This window comes from Leucopleurus acutus, assembly GCF_964270905.1.
Source record: "Leucopleurus acutus genome assembly, chromosome: 15".
Lineage (NCBI taxonomy): Eukaryota > Metazoa > Chordata > Mammalia > Artiodactyla > Delphinidae > Leucopleurus > Leucopleurus acutus.
In genome coordinates, this window is record NC_139157.1 from 50,379,355 (window position 1) to 50,395,606 (window position 16,252).

A 16,252-nucleotide genomic window follows, 5' to 3' on the forward strand; every position below is an offset into this window, starting at 1 on the left:
ACTGTTCTTCTAAAAGCCAAATATCTAAATTTCTCAAGGCAAGTCTCCACCAGTCCGAGTTCTGGCAGTATGGAAGTGTGTCACCCTTCTTAGCTTCTGCTGCAGTCTTTTTACCGTCTCAAGGGCTATTAAATGACTCGAAACAGATGTCTGAGTGCCATTAGGGACCTGCTTCTGCCTGGGAAAGCGGAGAAGCTGAGCATCACAACACTCTCGACATTCCACTTTCGACAACTACCCATGAACGGGATGAGCTCATCACAGGAGACCCTTATAATTCCTTCACCAGGGCAGAGGGTTAAACAAGGCTCAGCTTTTTATGGCTTTGAATCCCATTTCTCTTTCACACCACTTAATAAAGAAGAGTGTAAGTAGCTTGCTGATATTAAAAAAAAAAAAAGGAACTGGGGCATAAAAAGAGCCCCTGAACATGGGAGGGTCTGGGGGTACAAATGTGTTATAGCGAAGACCCCAGTGCTCATCTTACTACTTGAAGAGGAGAGCTCTGGGGCAAGCTTGTATGTTACCTACTGATTCTGGCTCCAGTTCAGAGCACTTCTCATTTTTACCATCTAGAGATAATTAGGAAGAACGATTATGGTTCAAGCCATTCCAGAAATAGGGATTCTGGGTCCAGCTGTGTGACCGTGGGCAGACCACTTAACCTCTCTGGGCTCCCTGCTTACTCATGTGTCGGTCGGTATGTGTACCTAACAACACCGCACATACTTCAGCCCACTGCAGTTTTACAAAGCACGTTCACACACTTCAGTGCATTTGATTCTTGCAATAACCCTGTGGAGTAACAGGGGCTATTATCCTCATTTTATAAAACTGGAAATTGAGGTTCAAAGGCTAAGTGACACACTCCCAATAGCAACCAGAAAGCAGCAGAAGTGGAACTGAACCCTCAACTTCCGATTCCAGTCAAATGCTTCTCTTTTCTTGCCACATCATGTTGCATGATCTCTCTGGTTCCAACAGAATTAAAATGCCACAATTTAAAAAATCTCTGTCGCCATTCACAACTCTTGTCACCGTTTGGAACCGGACACCATTTATACGTTGGGAAAAAGAAGCACATGAGTAAGTGCTCTCTCACATTAAAAACTTCTGTTTTCTATTTAATTCTTTTTGCTCTTTTAAACGTTTAGATGCTGAGTGCTAATAAAGATTGCTTAGTACTAATGGTGAAGAATCTAACAGATCTTGCCTCTGGTGGAAATACTCCTGTATGAAAGAGTCCAGAAAGCATAGTCTACTGTCAAATTAGAAGCACCTAAAAATTGTTACTTTGCTGGATAAAAAAGATATAGAAACCGTAGCATCGAAGATGGACAATGGCAGTGCTGGACCTGAGAGCCTAAGAAAGCCCTTTGGCCGCGTCCTTAACCTTGATGTTTGTGTGGCCTAAGGTCCCCTTCCTCCTATCCCTTCTCTCCTCATCCATCCATCCAGCAGGGGGACCTGTGTCATAGGTCAGCAAGGGTGACTGGATACAAAGAAAAATGAAACCTCTGAATGTGTATTCTTTTTACTGGCAGTAAAACTCCTGAGCTGTCAGCAAACTGTGGGGAGGGGCACCTGACAGCCCCATTTGTTTTGCTGGTACCACTCAGGATGAACTGGCTGGGAGCCAGGTTACTGTGCACCACGTAAATGAAAGCCATTGTCCCCCGCCGCCCCTGTTATTACTATGCCGTAGCACTGGGCACTGACCTGCTCTGCCCACTTCCCCTTTCCTCAGTGAGCCTTCAGCCTGGCACCCAGCTCTGAGATGAGGCCTGCTTAGCACCAGTGAAGCTCCCCACATTCAAACCAACAACGTTCTGTGTGGAGATGAGTGAATCAAAGTTAAAATCCAACCCATCAGCATCCATGAGTTCGCTACGGATAATGGACTCCATGTCACATTCCAAGCTCCCATTGAACATGTCCAGGTCCAAGTCGCTGGGGAACTTCTCGTGGCCCATGACGGGAAGGTGTGCACTAGCTGAGTACAAGGAGGAGCCTGAGAGAGAGTCCGAGAGGGTTTGCATAGACTGGCTGACAGGAGACTGCTGCTGGTGTTTGGCTGACCCGAGGCTGCTGGAATCGCTCAAGCCCATGTTGCTGACGGAACTTGACAAGGCACGGCTGCCACCGAGAGCGCCCTGGGTTTGGTGCTGGTGGTGGAGCAAGTTCTGATTGACCAAACTCCCCTGGTTAGGCTGGGCGGCAAAGGACATCATTGGATCGCTGCGAAGCATCACGCTCCGGCGGGAGTTCTGGGCGGACACAGCGGTGCTGGCCTGAGACATCAAGGGGTCCGACTGGGTCATCATGACATCGCTGTGGCTGAGTGAGTCCGACGTGAGCAGGTCCTGGAGTGTCTGGTTGCCGTAGTGCGACATGGAAGAGAAGGTGGCTGGCTTGTTCTCTTGGATGGTCTGCATGGGAGACTGACGCAGGGAGTTCAGAGACGAGGGGCCAAACACCGTGCTGCTGAAGGAGCTGGTGGGGGAGCCCAGGCCGGAGCCCTTGGTGGTGTATGGGAAGCTGGAGCTGCGCTGCATGAGCCCTCCGGGGGGCGACGGCTGGGACGCAGGGAGCGCGATGTTGTCCAGCAGGTCGTCCATGAGGTTGTCGGCCAGCCCGTCGTTCAGATTCATGGTGCCCGCCATGTCGGTCAGCCGGGGCAGCTCCACAGTGCACGGCTTGCTGACGGAGGGGGACAGGCTGGCCGAGTTGCTGTAGAGCATGGGAGAGAGTGGCGCGTCATCATCCTGAACGTCGTCCAACTCCGTGCTAGCCAGGATAGGGGACAGGCGGCCACTGACCGTGCTGGCATTGGAATTGGTGCGTGAGCGGAAGTCGGTCCACGCATCCAGCTCATCACTGCTGCGAGACGTGGGGCTGCCGGGCCACTTGGAGAGCTGGGAGGGACTGTCGTCTGCTGACTCGGTGGCGGTCTGCAGGGCTGCCTTCTTCTTGGCCGCACGGCCCCGGCTCTTGGTGTACTTGTTGCTGTTGTCCATGGAGACGGCCCGCCGCCGGGGCGCCTTCCCACTCTTCCCCCCATCGGGGTTGATGATCCACCACGAGCTCTTGCCGGTCCCCTCATTCTGAACCCGCATGAACCGGCTGTGCAGCGACAGGTTGTGCCGGATGGAGTTCTGCAGAGAGAGAAGGGACAATGCAGATGAGCCAGAATGGTCCAAACTGAGCACTCGGAAGAAACAGTTGCTAATCAGACTCGTTTTTTAAAGCAACCTCAGAGGCTAAGAAAAAAAAAAAAAGGCTTTGCATGACCCTCCTTGGCTTGGTATTAAATGACAGTATTGAAAATGGCAAGCTCCGTATTTAGAGGGTGGGAGACGGTTTCATCTCCAGGAAATGCTGGGGATGTAGGAGCGCACTGGCATTGTTCTTCTTAAATTCCCAAGTTTTATTGTCCTTTCTGTAATTGTACTTCCTATACTGAAGTTCACACTTATAATGTATTACCACACCATTTCTCCCTGCACTTTGCAATAAACCTCCCTGGCTCTCTAAGGATAATTAATCACTTAGGGGGCTATTTTATTCTATTTTGGTCCCCTCCTCCTCTAGTACAGAGGCAGCATCTACCTTTTCTTAACCACTTCTATGAACCCAGAACTGGTGTGAATTGTTACCGATCCTTTCTACGACTCCATCTCCTCCTGCCACAATTTCACACCTGCCTCACAAGCATAAGAAAAAAATGGTAAAGTAGGATTTGCTGAGTCGACAGAAGTAGGCAAGTTTCCCATTCAAAAAAATTCCAAATAATTTATACAGACACTCCCTCCTCAAGGCAATGTGGTCTGAGCACACTTCCTTCCTTCCGAAGAGTACAGTATAGAAAGAGGCGGTGGGGGAGAGTAACTTTACTGTGAAGAAACCTGACATCTCAGCCAGGTGATCAACATCAACATCAACAGGGCAAAGTCAGGTTGATAACAGGCACTCGCTATAATGTGATGAAAACAGCACCTTCCTCAGTGGTCTTCCTTCCAAAACCCATCATGCCAGTCTAATCATGAGAAAAACTGCAGACAAATCCCAGATAAGGAACATTTTAAAATGCCTGTCCAGTAGGTCCACAGGGAGCCTAAGGAAGCATGATGACTACATATAATGTGGCATCCTGGATGGGAAGCTGGAACAGAAAACGGATATTAGGCAAAAGCTAAGGAAATCTGAATAAAGCACAGATCTTAGTTAATAATAATAACGTATCGACATTGGTTTATTAGTTGTGACAAATGTACCAAACTAAGATTGGATGTTATCAACAGGGGAGACTTGACGTGGATACCCAACATCAAGAACTCTCTGTACTAGGTTTGTAGCTTTTCTGTAAATCTAAAACGATTCTATACTGAAAGGTTTATTTAAAAAAAGAAAAGAAAAAGGGCAAAATACCCTCGAAAACCTCACAACTGCACCCATCTTGCAAGAATCCTCCTGGCTTGGTAGACAAGCCCAGTTAACAGGGATGACCCAGATCCAGTCCTATCTCTGCCACCGACCAACCACGTGACCTGAGCAAATCGTTTAATCTGTCTGCAACAACTTCAGTTCTTCTTCACTACAGCCATAACATCCAGACCGTCCCTCCCTGACAGGGATGACGTAAGGATGATATATGATAACATACTTCCGGAGCCAGTCACGCTACCAAGTCAGGGTACTCTTACTGCTATTATAAAGCACAGGGTCATCGCCTGGGGAGGGCTCATTCTAATCTGAAAATGCCTCATGTGCAGTAAAAGAGAGGAGTTGATGGTATGTGCCACACCTGGAATAGCACCTGCAGGCCAGATGAGTTTTTATTTGCAAGTTAAAAAGACAGAAGATATTGCCTGCTTCTGTCTATTAAATACAAACCATTCTAAAAGCTACCGTAGTTTAAAAAAAAAATTGGCAATCACCAACTGTATTTATGTAGAAGATACAAATACATGTGTTCTACCAGAATGTTTTTAAAACATAGAAAGTGAGCAGGATTTCACCATACGTAAATAACCCAAAATACTCAGAGTGTTTCCCGTGTACATGTTCCCATGCAAGGATGCCCAGCAGCTCTGGCTGGGCAATGAGCATCAGCAACCATGGGTCATAATTCGGCATTTCTACGACAGCCACAAAGACGCGTTTGAGAGTAGAAAACAGGCAACGTGCTGAGTATCTGGTGAGACAAATGTTGCCCATGAGACTATATATCCTGCTTCCCTTTTACTCTTATGGTTTTTAAAAGAATAATGGCATCTCTATGAATGGTTCAGAAATCACATTTCTTTAAAAAGTAAAACACCTTCTCAATAAAGATATGAAGCATGCTCTTAAAACTCACTCTGCAGGTTTCAACAAGCAGGCAAGTGCGAGGTGGTTCTATTACTGAGTACTCAGACAACTAGCTGTATTAACTAAAAACTTAAACTCAAGCTTCTCATTGAAAAAACAGGGTGGTCCTGAAGCTCTGTGGGGGCAAGGTAGACGCTAGCCGAATTACCCCTCCCCTGGCCAGCCCCCTTTGCTCTAGATTTTGGAAAGAGTTCATACCAACACCCAGAATTAACAATGACCAATCATAAGTACCCAGTTATCCACCCCCCCCCTTTAAAAAGCATTTGGAGATTTTTTTTAATGCATTTTTAGTCTCACAATTCCAAACCAAGTAAGAAAGAAAATGAAACCTTTAGAGACCTCCAAAATGTTCTCTATGGATTTTCTAATGGTCATCTATTTCTACAACTCTAAACCCCAACAATGTATGTGTGTAATTTTATAAAATTACAAGCTACCATTGGTTAGGAATTTGGAGAGAGAAATTAAGCTTCTGTAGGGGTTTGTGGTAAAGGGGCCGGAATACCCACAAGGAGGACCAGAACCACAGCCTGTCAGGGCCCAGGTCCCTAATTGCAAGAGGGAAGAGTGAGAGCCTGCCTGACTACAGCACCGTCAGTTACTGGGCCAGAGCTTTTAGATTCCTCGACTCTAATCCTCCTAGTAAACCCGCAAAGTTGGTGCCCTCATCATATATATGAAGGCTCAGACTGAGAGAAATTAAATAACTTACAGAAGGTCACACAGCTAGTGTCTATAAGAACCAAAACAAACTTGTTTTCCCAACTCCACTCCAATGCTTCCTCTGCAACCTTTCCCAGGTCTGTCACCAAATTAGACAGAAGTCATCGTGCTATCTGTGCTGACATCTAAAAAGAGAAACTTTTAAGAAAGAAGAAGGATACAAAGGCACTATGACTATAATTTTGTTTGTGAAATAGTTAAGGGTAATAATTTGGTAGGTCTTTCCTAAAAATGTTTTTAAAAGAAAGTCTTTAGAAGAGCAAGCCTGAAAGTAAAGGCTCATCCTATAGCCCGCATTTGTGTTTCTTTACTAAGGTGGCCATCGTAGCATTCATCCTAAAGAGAGGACAGTGGTTACCATACAAACCAATATAAACTACCCTTAGATTCTGAAACAAAACCCAACTTATTAAATGGGTGATTAGCTTCAGTGTCCAATCTTCGCTCAATTCTTGTTTTAGAGGTTACTAGTGGCAGAATACATCTCCCTAAGGCATATTACCTACAACCCAACACTCGGACAGGTTTTTCCAGTTCCATTACTAAGACGACGCAAACAAAAACCTGTGTCACCACCATCCTCACAGTCCCCAGCCTTCCGTTTATAAAATCCACAATCTGAAGGGGACGGGGGGCATTGACAAAGGCCATTCAATGTGGCCCCTCTGTCTATTTCTAGCTCAAATGCCCCTCACCCTAATATGGTCAGATACCAGAAATGTATTCTGCCTTTTTGCCTCATAGGTCATGATTCTAATTACCAGGTTCTCTAACTAAATTTCGGTGAAACAGGAGAAGGTGAATAAATGCCAGAGAAAATATCAGAACTACAACGTTTCCCCAGCACCTTCCCTGATAACGGAAGTTAATGGTGATATGATTTCTGTTAAGATTTCAAACCGCCCCTCCCTCACCTCAATCCCAGGAATGAAGACATGGAATTTATAAAACGAGACAAGCCAATTATAAAATCTTCTTATGATCTGTAGTTTAAGTTCTCTAAAGACCTCTCCACTGGAGGCTCTAAATTAGTTTCCAATGTACTGTGTGCATTTTAAACTATAAAACTACCATCAAAAATATTCTATGGTTTTCCACTAATTCATCTGTCATACCAAATAGTCTAAGTTTGTAAGAGGTAACATTAGTTTGGGGGTTGAGAGCTGACAGTAAAGGAGGAATGGTTTGATAGGACTAGAGTGATTTTTCTAATCACATCTAAATACACATTTTGAAATACATTGTGAGGCAGACCACTGTTAATTGGTCGGGTGTGCTTTCCTTAAGGCTAAGGTGATAAGGTAAATATAACCAACCAAGACTCCCATTGCTAGAGCTCAGGCCATTCTGTCATCACATTTGGTTACTAAAGGAGTCGATAAATTACTCTAACCCCAACCCCAAACCCTGTAAATAGTTCTGGTTATTTAAATCCACTACTAAGAAATCCAGAGACTGATGAATTAGAGCAAACCAAACATCTCTAGGAAGAAACTTTTGTCAGAGACAAATATGCCAGCTTTTTCCAACTTGGGCCCAAAGATGTAGAAAACCCCGCAAGCAACTGTAACACGATGTCTCTGAAGAGAGAGCAGAGATAAAAATGAGATGAAGAGTATTCTTATGTCAATCTTCTCTTTAACAAAAAGATTTACACTGAAGCAAGGCCTGCACTGGGGCAGTAAACACTTTAGGTGTAATTAGTAACAGAGCTGTCAAACCTGTCCTGTGTGACTGCAGCTGCCATCAGTGGCCTAATCCTTCGAGGAGGGATGTGCAGGTACGTGAAGGAGGCCGCCTGATGGAACTCACATTTCACAGCTGGGCTGACTGCGGCCGTGTGGGTCAGAGACTGGAGATCCCTTTGCTTGGCTCTCCTTGAAGAAATCAGCATAAAAGATGACTGTCTTCATCAGAATCCGGTAATTCTTTTTCCTGCTATAATGAAGACAGTCTCCTAATGCAAGATACCTTTATCCCTAATGCTAAAGTGCACAGTCACTACAGTTATGCCAACTGGTTGTGAAGACAGATGGACCCCAAACAGATTAGATTAGATTAAGTGTCAGAGGGAAGCTGCCAGAAATGAATAAGTATTCCACCAATATTTACAAAGTGGCTAATTCACACATGCAATTTAATGTGGCCAGTGGAGGGAGGCAGGCTTCAATGTCAGCCAGGTCGGAGCTGGAGTCGTGGCCCTGGCATGTGTCCTGTGACCCTGGGCAATTGACTTAACCTCAGTTGCCCCTTTCATAAAACGGGGATAAAACACCCTCTCTGTCTAACTCTAGGATCTTTGGGAAGATTAAATGAAAGTACGCATGCAAATTACTCATCGAGTGCCAAGCACAAAAGAGGCTCTCAACTGTCAGATCCCAAGTACGGAAGCAGTGACATCACAAATGTTCACTTACTGTTTTCCGTACATCATATACTTGAAGCCAGAAGGGGAGAGGGCGGGCTCCTTCCAGGAAGAGATTTCAAACTCTTAAAAGTATTTCAAAGGTGCTGTGCCACTCAAGAGTAGCTGGTAATTTCCCAACTCTTGCTACCCTATGTCCGCTCCAGCCCCTTCCAACCCATGTTTACCTTGTAAAGACTGCCCACTAACCCAGACACCAGCTGCATGTGCTTCCCCTGGAACACAGAGAGGGTTTTGTCTGGAAGCAACATGTGGTATCTATTTATCTTTCTCAGCAACAGGCAACAAGGAATCCACTGACTTTAAAAATAAAAAGGGAGTTGTGTAATTTAACTCTTAAAGGCCTCTACCTTTCCCTCTCTCTCGCTCTTTTTGCTGTCTCAAAATGAATTATGGTTGTCAACTCCCAAGCCAGACCCATTGCTTCCCACCAAGCAGATTGCAGGCATTGCCCTGGTCCTCACGAGGGATTTCAGTGGGGACGGTCTATAAGGCACTGCTTTTAAATCCAGGACTCATCTACCTTGCACACAGGACCAGCATTTCAAGCAGGTCTCCTTGCTTTGACTTGTTGGCACCGACAGTTCAAAATGAGGCTGCCAAAGGCCTGAATCCTAATATATGCAACTGCTGAACAGGAGATGATAAAGGTCACGTGAAGAGCCCAATGGGAACCGTGAGTCCTGGGGAGACCCAGGGGACCGTGTGCCACAGCAGAACAACACAGAGACACAGCTTCAGGAGAGGGCCTGGGAAGATGCCTCTGATTTATAATGACAGGCTCTTTCAAAGGCAGTTCTCTGGATGATGCCCTGATTTCTCTTACGCATCAGTTTTCCGTCCTGGCTGCCTCTTCGAATCACCTGGGGAGACTTTAAGTACTCACTCAGAGACTGGTGTGGCTAAGGCCCGGGGAGGTACATCTTTAAAGCTCCCCAGATTATTCTAATGTGCAATTAGAGCTGAGAATCACTGGAATTTCCCCCTTACATTTCTACCGGCTGAGACGCTAAGATAATGATTCCCAGTCTTCCCAGGTCTGGTGCACAGCAGATGTTCTTTAAGTCCAAGTTTCCACCATTCAGAAGACAAGGATGAGAATCGGGCTCACAGATTTAAGCCGTGTTTATATGTACAGAGTAAAACGGAGAGTTAGAGTAATTTATCAAATAACTGGGGTCCAGACATCTTTTTTCTTTAAAAAAAAAAAGGTAAGGGGAAGGGTCCTTGACCTTGCACTGCCTTGTAGATGGTCACCCATTCTGCTCTGTGCCACTTCTCTACCCAGCATGGATAGACATGGACAGAAAAGAGGGTAAGTGGACTTTCCAAAAGTAGGAACTGATGATATAGGCTGAAGAAGGAATGGGCTGGGACCATAATTGATCCCTGTAATTTTCAGAATCTTCCCCAAATTAGCATGAAACCTCACATAATCTCTTTTATACCAGACTGTCCTTCAAACAAAATGCCAAAAAGATAGACTGCATAAAAATAACCACTGAAAAAGCCATACCCCAATCCTGAGGTACCTATTAGCTTCCATTGTTAAGAATACTTAATTAAGTATTACTTAATGAACTTCCCTGAGAAGCAAAGTACACATGCAGATCGCCTCAGTAACAATCACACAGTTTCTGCTTCCTCGACTGTACAAAACACTACATCACCGCACTCACTGCAAAGACCCTGGGTGGGGTAGGGGGAGGGAATACTGCAAAGGGCCAGGTAGTGCCACCATCCGAGGGAGGAGTGTGCAGGGCTGGTCCTTCTTACTAGACATTAGACATTTAGCTGGCTTATCCTCTTCCTCTACACTTTATCTACTCCGGGACTAACTTGTTCGAAAGCAAGTATGCAAAGTATGATAGCATAAAACAGACTTGTGAGTTACTATTTCCGACTATATGGAATCCCAGCTTCCCTGTCTTCAGACAGAGAAGAAAACTTACACATTCACATACAGGATTGCATAATCAACCCTGATGTGTAAGACAAGGTCCAGGCTAGCTCCAGTCTTACTTTTGTCTAAAACACTAAAAGTTCAAACCATTAAGGGACTCATTTAAAAATACGACGTTCTAAAATAAATAGTGTCGGGAATTTGCCTGAAGGATTAAATTTCCAGCTGGAAACAAGATTTCTGTTACATTTGCTGACAACTATCCTCTACCCGCAGAGGTCTCCTTGGAAAACTCACATTTGTTTCACTTTTTCATGCAGTAAGCAGCAGGTTCTGGCCCCTCCTTTGGAGGAATAAAATAATAATAACCTGGTGATCAACAAAATGAACCCATTTCCTACCCAAGCCAAGATACGTGAAGCTTTCTTAGGGGAGGAAGGACTAGGCAGACAATTTTTTCTGTCCCCAATTGAAAAAGAAATCCTAGATGGGAAGAAAGTTCTCTTAAAGAGCTACCACACTATTACAGAGAGTTTTGTTGGGTTTTCCAGGGTGGGTTTTATTTTCATATTAACTTTTAAATTTTTCTCATTTAGCGATCTTTTCAAGCCCTTCCACAGCTGTTTCTGCTCTTGGAGGGCAAGAGGGAACATTCCATTCCTCCCAGCCAAACCTGCACTTCCGGCACACAGAGAACCCTGGCAGCCTTGCGCCCTCTGCCCACACCCACTCCCCGCAGCACCCTCCCCACCACCCGAACCCCCTGCTTCCAGACCCGTGTCCTCCTCCCCACCAACCGAGGAAGCAGCAACTAAGGGCATGTGCAGTCAACAGAAAGACAGTCTCCAGAAAGCAGGTCAAAGCTGCAGCATTGGGCCACCCCTGCCCTCTTGCTCCAGGCTTGAACCCTGGTGTGACTGAATCCTTTCCCCTTCCCACAAGGAGCTCGGCAAACACACACCTTAAACTCCCCTTTAAGACCATGCAGGACTAGCCACACCAAATGGATGTGTCAAAGGGTTAAAAACCATGAAGTTTCAGCACCTTCCTGAAACTGACTCTGCAAAGTAGAGCAAAGTGGAACAGAAATAGTTTTATTATTAACATACTTTTCACTTAGATTTAAAAAAAAAAATAAAGCTGCAAGTTTTTCCAGTTTGAAACTGTATTGTGGGTGGAAAAGGAGAGAATAAAAGGGCACTGGGAATACACATCCAGAATTCAGGAATACATTAGAGTCTAATCACTTTCATGGCATTATATAAGTGATCGTCAGGGCAGGAAGTTCAGTAAAAAGTTAATACTGTGGAAAATGGAGAGGGCTGTGAAACCCATCTAGTAACAAGCAGCCTTAACTTTACAGTGAAAGAAACGGAAGACCAAAGAGATACAAGGCATACCTAAATTCAATCAGCTAGGAGGTGACAGCCGAGCTGAGACAACTCAGATCTCCTGGCCTTGACATGTTATAGTAATACCATCCAGAAACACCATTAGTCCCAGTGTCTGGATTACCATGACAACTGAAGTGGTGAAGTGCAGGGAGCACGGAGGATGGTAAGATCTACCATCCACTCACCCACCCATCCACCCGTCCACCCATCCATCCATCCAACTTCAGTCTGCCTTGCTTTACAACTTGAGGAATAGAAGTCTGTCTCCTCTAACACATACTGAACTCTCTACAACCAGACGCCATGTCTTATTATAGCTTTATCACCTAGCATGGGGCTGGCACAGAGTAGGTGCTCAAAAATATTTCTCTAATCAATGAATTAATGGGAAGGGGGCAGCAGCCACAAAACAGGCCTGAATTATACTTTAAAATGAAATGTTATAAAACGACACCAGTGAATGATCCTCAACATGAAAAGATGGAAGTAAGCTTCCACTGTAAAATGTGAAAGAGCATCTAGGTTGTTCTGAAGTTGCCAAGTCTCAGCCTTAGGTATTAACTTCAATTATACAACTGAATTTCCAAAACCAAGAGGATACAGTCTAGTAAGTAGGCTTAAGGTTCTCTGTAATAATATTATACAGATGGGCAGAAGGATGGTAAGTGGGCTACTCGGGGGAGCAAGGGCTCGACAGAATGGTCTCAGGTCTGTCCAGGCTGTAGAGATGACTCTCCACCTGTCTCAGGATGTTATGGAGGCCCCATTACTTGGTAATGCGGTGGGCCCAGAGCGCTCAGAGGCATCCTTGAAACCACAGATAACACATCTGGTTCTAAGTCTCCTCCAAGCAGGCACAGGGGCAACAAGAGAAATCCAAAACAGAGTCTACTTCACCTGCAATCTGAAGGAACTTACTGTGTTTGGTGCCAACCAGAGCCAAAACTCTGTGCTTGACAAATCTAATCTCATTTTACTTTCATGGCACGCCTGTCAGGAGGAAACTGAGGGGCAAAACAGTAACTGTCTATAGGCGGTCGTGCCGGAAATCCAGCCCAAGGCTAACTCCTACAGCAAAGCTCTCACCACTGCGCTGTGTGTCCCTCTAAAGTCACTGAAGTGCCCAAGGAGAGAGGCACCATTCACAAGTGACCAAGGAACATGAAGCTTTCAAGACTACCCAAACCAGCCACTGAATTAAGTGTTCCCAGCTCTAAGTTTCTGTACGTGGTCCCTAGGACTGTGAAAGGCGGGTAGGGGGGAAGGTGGAAAAAGCACTAGCTGTGAAACAAGCCTTGTTGGAACTGGATCATTTTTAGAAATGAGCCTTTTCTTCTCAGACACTCCCCAAAAGGGACACTATGGACATGTCCTACCTTGACCTGGGATCACTATTTTAGGGAACGACCGAACAAGATCACTGCCCGAAACTTTTGAGTGTCCAGGCCTTCCTCAGAGGCACATCTGGTGGCCTCTGTGCTCAGGGACCATCACCCCATAACTGAGTCAAGCCAGTTTACCTGGTTGTCCCTGGCAGGCCTATTCAAGCCCCCAGTAGCTGGTACCCTGCTACAGGTCCTGAAGCCAGAGACATCAGGCAAACGTCTGCTTTGCCCTGGACCTTGCTATTTCAAGGCTTAATGTGAAACAGGGACTCGGCTCTATACTATTTAGAACATGTAATTAGTTTATTATTGAGCCAGAAAAGATTAGCTTGCTTTCAAACTATGTGAATTTAAAAATACGATGCCTTTTGCCTGCCAACTGACAGCACAATCAGGTTACTTCTGTTTAGCCTCAATCAAAAACTCTGGTAGAAAACTGCTCTAAGGCTTCATATGCATGCTATTTTATTATTTGTCTTCTGGCATCAAATCCTGCAGAAACAGAAATCATTGAAAATGCAAGCACATTAAAAGGGTGGATGTGGAAGTGCTGAGTGGGTGAGTTAAACAGCTTGAGAGTTTGACATCTGAAATCCAGGAAAACTGCCTTTCTGTTCTTAGTTTACAATCCCTTCCTTCACATGGAATTCACTGGCTTTAGCGTCACACATACAAACACGGACTGTTTCCAGCTCTTCAGATGTTATGGTTCAGAAAAAATGGTTCTTTTTTGTCTTGTTATTTCAAGAGCAACGAATCTCTTTTTGGTAGCTCTGAAATATATGCCAGTGTGTGGGCACAGTCACACAGTTACACATGGGCCCACACCCTGGAAAGACTGGTAGGGGTGGAGGCATATTTTTCAGCTAGGGCAGGAAAAAGTAGGGGCTAGTATTTACAAAACAGACACGTGTATATGCATCTGGAAGCAGGCTGCCTTCCAAGTGTCAGTGTTCATTATTCTAATAGTCATCAAAAATCAAGGTGTTACTGGTGAAATAAGCAGAAAAAGAAAATAAATGCCACATAACAGAGTATTTCATGTTGGCTACTGCAAACACACCACTGACGGACTTTTTCTTTATGGGAATAAAGAGTACAACAGTCAATTCTGCAAAATGACTCCGGCCTACAGTACCCTCTTTCCGCTCCACACCCCAGGGAAATTCAGTTAACAAGGAGTCTAAGGAACTGCTCCCTCTACCTGAAAACCTCACCTGCATGTGCAGCATTTCACGGTACTGGTTTTGCAAGATTTCTTCTTGTTTAAAACCACATGATGCAAAAGTGACTGATGACCAATATAATGATGTTGCTAAATGCTGAGTGAATCAACCATTTATTCCAGGACACTCCTGGGTGCCAATTACATGCACAGATGAGCACTAGCCAGCTTGAAATTCCACATGAAATGATCAAAGAAAGGAGAGGACATTTCCACTCACCAAAGAGCCAGGAATTCATTCCAGTTTTCTGAAGTAAACATTGATTGAGCCATTCGTATCTTAATTTATCATCTAGGATGCATTTTAATTTATAATCTAGGATGTTCTCAAATGTGCAAGTTAATATTAGCACTATTCCCCAAATGATGATGAAGTGGGTTCAATATGCATGGGATAAATCTCAGTGTTTCTAAAAACCATGACAAGAATGCAGTACTTTAATACCACTATGTACCAGGCTATAATCTTCTTCACGTACACTGCTAGGTAAGCTTGAAAGCACTTAAGAAACTGGAAGCACCAGCATCAGTGGTGATATTAATCTATCACCCAAAGGGCAGGAGGGATAATATTCATTGGCAAGGACAGTCACACAGGAGACTAAGAGTCTGTAAGACATGAGACTCTAAGTGTGTGGTGGAGAGTCGGGGGGTGAGCCCACGCCTCACCCAGCAGGTGTCAGAGTGCTCCAGGGCTCCTGGTTCCCCTACACTCACTGTCAGCGATTCCAAAGCCACTTCTGAGGATGCAGGACCCCTGGGCTCTACAACTGCCTCCCTGGTGGAGTCTGACTTGGCAGGTTTAGCCCTCAGATTCTCTCCCCCAACTTCCTGGGGCTCATCATCTGGACTTCCTGAAGTTTCTAACTCTTCCCCCTTAGGTTGTTCATTTGCTAATAAGAAATGTGTGTGAGCTCATAGCACAACCAGGTGCTAGGTCTTTCCCTAAGACTTGACAAAATCGCCGTACGTACGGGGCCCACTGAAACTAATCCCCTCACATCAAGACGAGGGAGGAAAAACACCCAAGGACAGATGTTGCTGAGCCATTTTTAGGTGCAAAGGTAGCTTCAAGTAACGCACTTCAGACTCTCTGCGGCATTACGTGGAATAATATCACCCAATATACCTGTTTCTCCAGGAACAAGTTCATTGGGTTCTTTCAAACAGCCATGACCTCAGCAGTCTTCCCAAGTGAAAGAGATAGCCAAGTCCTGACGTTAATTTGTGGATAGAACAGGAAATCACATTAAGCTTCTTATAAGGTTAACAAATTCAAGTTGGGAGACAATTCTACACCGGTCTCTGATGTATCTGCACCTCTTGCAAGCAAAATACTAATAGCCTTTAGTGCTGGGTTATCTTTCAAGGATGTCTGCATTTGCATAGTAAACAGCCTTGAAAGACAGCGACAGCATCACCCTCCAGAGCAAAGGGGAGATATGCTGACTGCTCATTACAAGAGACTTAGGATCTCCAAACTCAGGGTTCCTCTCCCATTAACAGAACCCACTGCACGTGCAGGCATCAACCTAGGCTCATCTGTGTCACTCATTCCCATGGGACACTCGGGAGCAAGGACGGACCTGATGGAAAATATGCTGCTCATGCTGCTTGCTGGGTCACCAGTGAGTAATAAATTCCTTTGCCGCCGACCCAAGAATCTCATGGCTAGTAGGGTCAAATCTCAGATCCTTCCAGCTCTTGACAGTCTACTGCTTTAGTTTATGAACTGCTGACACTTCCTTAACTGCACCAGATAAAACTGGGCGATTCATCTCTAGCTAACCTTCTTCTCTACCCCTACATGAATAAGAAAGAACA

At 45.1% G+C, this 16,252-nt stretch overlaps 1 protein-coding gene across 5 annotated transcripts in view; it reads right to left on the reverse strand.

The window, feature by feature from the left end:
• The window catches only part of FOXO3 (forkhead box O3), a 118,884-nt gene that overhangs the window by 17,644 nt on the left and 84,988 nt on the right, over positions 1-16,252 (reverse strand). For 3 of the 5 annotated variants that reach the window (XM_082855983.1, XM_082855984.1, XM_082855985.1), the window contains one exon: positions 1,720-3,155. The exons of 1 other annotated variant lie outside the window; for it this stretch is intronic. In XM_082855983.1, coding sequence (XP_082712109.1) covers positions 1,755-3,155 — 1,401 coding nt within the window. In that variant the 3' untranslated portion in view covers positions 1,720-1,754. Of the gene's footprint in view, positions 1-1,719; positions 3,156-3,996; positions 4,046-16,252 lie in introns of those variants that run through there. One more of the 5 variants, XM_082855986.1, reaches the window with a different exon arrangement.